The sequence below is a fragment of the Lepisosteus platostomus genome, chromosome 3 (assembly GCF_059453375.1).
Source record: "Lepisosteus platostomus isolate fLepPlt1 chromosome 3, fLepPlt1.hap1, whole genome shotgun sequence".
Lineage (NCBI taxonomy): Eukaryota > Metazoa > Chordata > Actinopteri > Semionotiformes > Lepisosteidae > Lepisosteus > Lepisosteus platostomus.
This window is the reverse complement of record NC_142613.1, coordinates 13675455-13680432: the sequence shown is the minus strand read 5'-3', so window position 1 is coordinate 13680432 and position 4978 is coordinate 13675455. Positions and strand designations below refer to the sequence as shown.

At 49.9% G+C, this 4978-nt stretch overlaps 1 protein-coding gene across 1 annotated transcript; it reads left to right on the top strand.

Annotated features, from left to right (window-relative positions):
• The first annotated feature begins 201 nt into the window (after positions 1–201).
• On the top strand, positions 202–4978 carry LOC148674474 (gastrokine-1-like). The gene is made up of 6 exons (XM_088624618.1): positions 202–303; positions 459–515; positions 1236–1373; positions 3322–3432; positions 4025–4163; positions 4753–4978. The coding sequence occupies exons 1-6, from the start codon at positions 295–297 to the stop codon at positions 4860–4862; spliced, it is 564 nt and encodes a 187-aa protein (XP_088480744.1). The 5' UTR covers positions 202–294; the 3' UTR covers positions 4863–4978.

The window sequence follows — 4978 nt, the reverse complement described above, 5'->3', positions numbered from 1 at the left end:
GCAGTGCTGCTCTGGGAGTCTGGCAGTGCTGTGATCCATTGCCAGCCAGTGGCTTATCTGGCCAGAGGAGTGCGGTCAGTTAATCACCAGCCTCCGCCTCTGAGTCAATATGTGAACATGGAGGGACCCGACAGGATCGCTCCGCTGCTGTGTGTTGCTTTTGTGAGTGGGTATTTGCCCAGGGCCTCCCGCCCTGCCCACGCCCCTGCCCTGCGGGTACATTAAGGAGGCACAGAGGAGCAGCTCCTCAGTCAGACGTCCCCCTGGCACCTTCTCTGCACACCTGCAGTCGGCATGGCTAAGGTAAGGGCATCCTGCTGTAGCCTCTGGTTTCCTCGTCCAATTTCTGAGACCGATGCGTCTCCAGCTGTGGAGGATCGTGGTGATTCCCACGGGTGAGGAGGAGGGACACTGATGAGTCAATGAATTCACTGTGCCCTTTCTCGCCTCTCTCCCAGTGTCTCGCACTCACTCTCCTGCTCGGAGTTCTCCTGGCGCCCATCCTCGCCGAGGAGGTGAGTGTCTCTCGTCGTGTCTGTCCCCTTCCCTCGCTCTCTTCTCTCTGTCAGAGTCTGTCGTTCCACTGCCCCTCCTGCTCTCCTCTGTCCCAGTCTCTGTCCATCTCCCCGGCCCGGATCACTGTAACCCCAGGGCAGGGTCCGTGTGCAGCTGAAGTCCTGTCGTTTCGGTATTAGCTCTCTCCTTATCCCTCTCTCAATCTTTCTGCACACCAATTCTGTCCCTACCTCTCCCTTTATCTCTCCCCCTTCTCCCTCTTTCTCTCCCTCTCGCATCTCTTCCTCTCTCTCCTTTTCTCCCTCTATCCCTCCTTCACTCCCTCTCTTCCACTATCTCTCTTCCTCACTCCCTCTCTTCCTCTTTCTCTCCTTCTTTTCCTGTTTCTCTCTACCCCTCTTTCCCCCTCCCTCAATGTTTCTCTCCCCTTTCCTCTCTCCCTCTCTCACCCTCCCTCTCTCCCTGTCTCACCCTCCCTCTATCTCTATCCCTCTCTCCCCCTCCCTCTATCTCTCTATCCCTCTCTATCCCTCTCTCCCCCTCCTTCTATCTCTCTCTCCCTCCCTCTATCTCTCTATCCCTCTCTCCCCCTCCCTCTATCTTTCTATCCTTCTCTCCCTCTCTTCCCCTCCCTCTTTCCCTCTCTCCTCCTCTCACTGTCTCCGGCTCTTCCTCTCTTTCCCTTCCTTACTCTCTCCCTCTCTCCCTCCCTCTCCCAGAGTGTGTCACTGGTCAACAAGGGGAAAGATGGGAAGGATGTCCACCACACTCTGGTGATCAACAAGGAGCAGGGAATCGCTATCCAGCACGTGGGGGCGGGGCGCCAGTCCGTCACCGCCATCATTGACTACAAGACTGTGAGTACCATGGCAACAGGCTTGGGGAGGCGGGGGGTGGGGGGGACTGAGGGATCCTCCTGGGGAGTGCGTAGAGATTCTGCTTGGCTTTATGATCCAGCTGCTTCTGACATGATGGCACCAGTTAACTGTCCATTTACATTGGACATGTGGAGCACTGGGAGCACATCACAGGACAGGAATCACTGATCTGTCTCACAGACACCATGTGTCTGTGCTCTTCACAGTTACTGCTGTTAGTGCTCATTTGAACTTACTTAATTGGATGTACAGTATTATTTAATTTGATGTTTCTACTGAATATACCGCTAACGTTTAAATTACTTCTTCTGACTTTTTTTTCTGCCGATTCGTTGTGTGGCATGAGTTCTGAAGATACAAAATTACAGTTAGGGTACTTGTGTGAATCCATTACAAAGCTGGCAGTTTGCTCCTTGGTGTCTGTCCTGTATTCAGGTCACATACAGAGATCCTGGAGAGCATCTCCAGGTTATTGAACTGTTCGAACCGGATGCTAGTCAGCAGCACTCCTGTGCATTGTGAAGCAATGACATTTTGCATGTATGCAAGTGGAGCTGTAGGGCACTCACGTGTATGACAGACCAGAGACTACCACATCGCCAGTGTCCACTAGAGGGCGCACATGAGCCTTCAGGAACACAAATGGTGATGTCATTGAGCTGATCTAGCATGCTCTGGTGGGAACAGCTGTTATCCACAGGAACACTTTCCAAAGCATTGCATTTGTGTAAGCAGTAACTTTCCATCCTCATGGGTGGTAGCTGTCCAGTACCAGGCTTACATGTAGTCATTTGAATGCATTTATCAGATGCTGCCTTCTTTGGGTCACCAGATTCCAGGAACACAGAGTCGCCCCTCGCTCTGTTGCTGCAGTGGGTTGAGTAGCGTGGCTGTGGTTGTTGTCTGTGTCAGTTAAGAAGGTCCAGGACACCCAGGTTCAGTGTGTCGCAGGGATGCGTAGGTGCCAGTCTGATATCTGGCTGTGGTCTCAGGAGTGGGACAAGCTCTGTTCCTCAATCCTTTGACACGGGGGGTGTGCCTTCAGGTATCTGATCTAATTCAGGTTCAGGTCTGATATCTGGCTGTGGTCTCAGGAGGGGGACAAGCTCTGTTCCTCAATCCTTTGACGCGGGGGGTGTGCCTTCAGGTATCTGATCTGATTCAGGTTCAGGTCTGATATCTGGCTGTGGTCTCAAGAGGGGGACAAGCTCTGTTCCTCGATCCTTTGACACGGGGGGTGTGCCTTCAGGTATCTGATCTAATTCAGGTTCAGGTCTGATATCTGGCTGTGGTCTCAGGAGGGACAAGCCCTGTTCCTCAATCCTTTGATGCGGGGGGTTAGCCTTTAGGCAGACAGCTGGCCCCAGAACGCTGCCGTGTAGCTCCAGGTGGATCCTGCACCCTGAAAGCCAGCAGGCTGGACGACATAGCTCATGAGCTGTAAACCCACTGGGGCCTTCACGATCAGGGGCCCATCTAGCCCCTTCAGTAGTTCATAGCTAATGGTATAGACTGAGGATCTCATCCAACTGTTTCTTAAAACAAGCTGGCCTATCAGCTTCGACAATATGGCTGGCTAGATTGTTCCATGCTCCCACAACCCTCTGAATAAAGCAGTGCCTCCTATTCCCACTTTTAAATGTTCTTCCATTCGTGTCCCCTGGCTGGTATTTTATTGTTGATTCTGAAGAAGTCTACTGGGTTGACGTTGTTAATGCCTTTGAGGACTTTGAATACTTGTATCATGTCCATCCCTGTTCTTTCTGCTCAGGACTCGAAGGGTTTGAATTCTTCATTGTGAAATACTGAAGTCAGATAACAAAGAACCAAGAAGACGCTGTAGGTTTCCAGGTGTAGCTGCTGTGACGTGAGTTTAGGGGTCTATATTCTGAGGTGACACACGGCGGATGTGCACTGTTTCCATCAGGGGATCATCGCCTACAGGGCGTTTGAGTCGCAGTCCTGCTTCATCGTCAGGATGGACCGGGCCACCTTCCCTCCTCTGGACAAACTGAGACAGGCAGCGGAGGATGAGAAGGTGAGACAAAGAGAGAAACACTTAAGAGTACAGACAGAGGACTGTTCTAATTTTAATATCTGTCTTTCTTTTCTCCTTATGTCTCTCATCCGTTTCCTCCTTTCTTCCCTCTGCCTCTCTGTTATGTCTTTCCTTCTCATCCTCCTCCCTTTCTTTTTCTCCTCTCTCTCTCGTCCTGCTAACCTCTTTTCCTACAGTATCTCCACCTTCTCCCTTCTCCCTCTCCCTTCCCCTTCCTCTCAATTTCAGTTCAATTCAAGAACACTGTGTGACCAATGAACTACAGTGATGCCGAAGCATATTCAATTAACACAACTTTTACAGGCGATTACAATACAGACACATCATGGGATGTTTACATGCAACATGCAACATATAGAACATTCCTGGGAGACAGGCTCACTGCTCCTCAGGCTGTAACAGGAGATCACATACCGGGCTGCCAGTTCAACTGAGTTCCCTGTCCCTTCTCCCAGTCGGATTTAGAGCTGTTCTGATTCTGGCAGCTGTGGAGCTGTTCTGATTCTCTCTTTCTCTCTCCCCATTCTCCTTTCCCCACCTCCCTCCTCCCCCTTTCTTCCCTCTCCTACAGAGCCAGAAGAAGAGGCCCCCTCCCCCTGGCAAGCAGTACAATGTCAACCCAGAGCCCATCAAGGACCTGTCCAAGCTGGGGGCCCCAGTCCAGGCCATGTGCCACGACCTGCCCACTCACTGGGCCCAGGAGCAGATCGGTAAGCACAGGGCCGTCAGATCATGCTGCTTTCGAACTGGCGTCTCTGCAAGCATCTTCTTCATAGATGTGAATTTTAAACTGCAGCAAACAGGAAACTCATGATAGTGCACCCATCAGCAGTTCAGAATAAAAAAGACATTTACACTAAATTATCAAGACCTACTGTGCACCTATGGGGTACTTGTAAAGATAGTTGGTGTATTCAACCATCTTCAGCATTAAGGATTCAATGCTAAACTATGTTATATCAATGGATTAGATCATAATCACATTATGGTCCAAACCTGAAGGCAGGTTTTATATTTAATATGTTTAAAGCTTGCAGTATCTTACTGCAAGACTGAACAATAAATGCTCCACCATGTTATTTTTTAATCCATCATTTTTATGTGTAGTTGGAATATGAAACATGGGTGAAATTGCATCTTTTAAAATCCATGCTTTTCTTTACTTGTAAGTCTGAATCAAGAAATGCCTCTCGGATGTTTTAGACATGTATTTGCATGTCCTAAAAGTTTGCAAATGTCCGGTTCTGTTGGGAACTCCTGTGTCTGATGGAAGGCGTCGGTGCTTCTCTCTCTCCACAGGAGAAATGTTCTTTTTTGGTGAATCTGGAAAGTGCTTCAATCTGAATCTCCTCTTCCTCCTCAACATCAACATGTGTCGGCACTCTGAGGTCCACTCATCCTACTACTAATCGCCTACCCCCTGCCCCGCCACCCTGCCCCTGACCTGAATCCTGCCCAGATATAATCTGATATAAGAGCTGTAAGTTCTTTCTTCCCGCAAATAAAGGCTTTCAGCTTCATCACA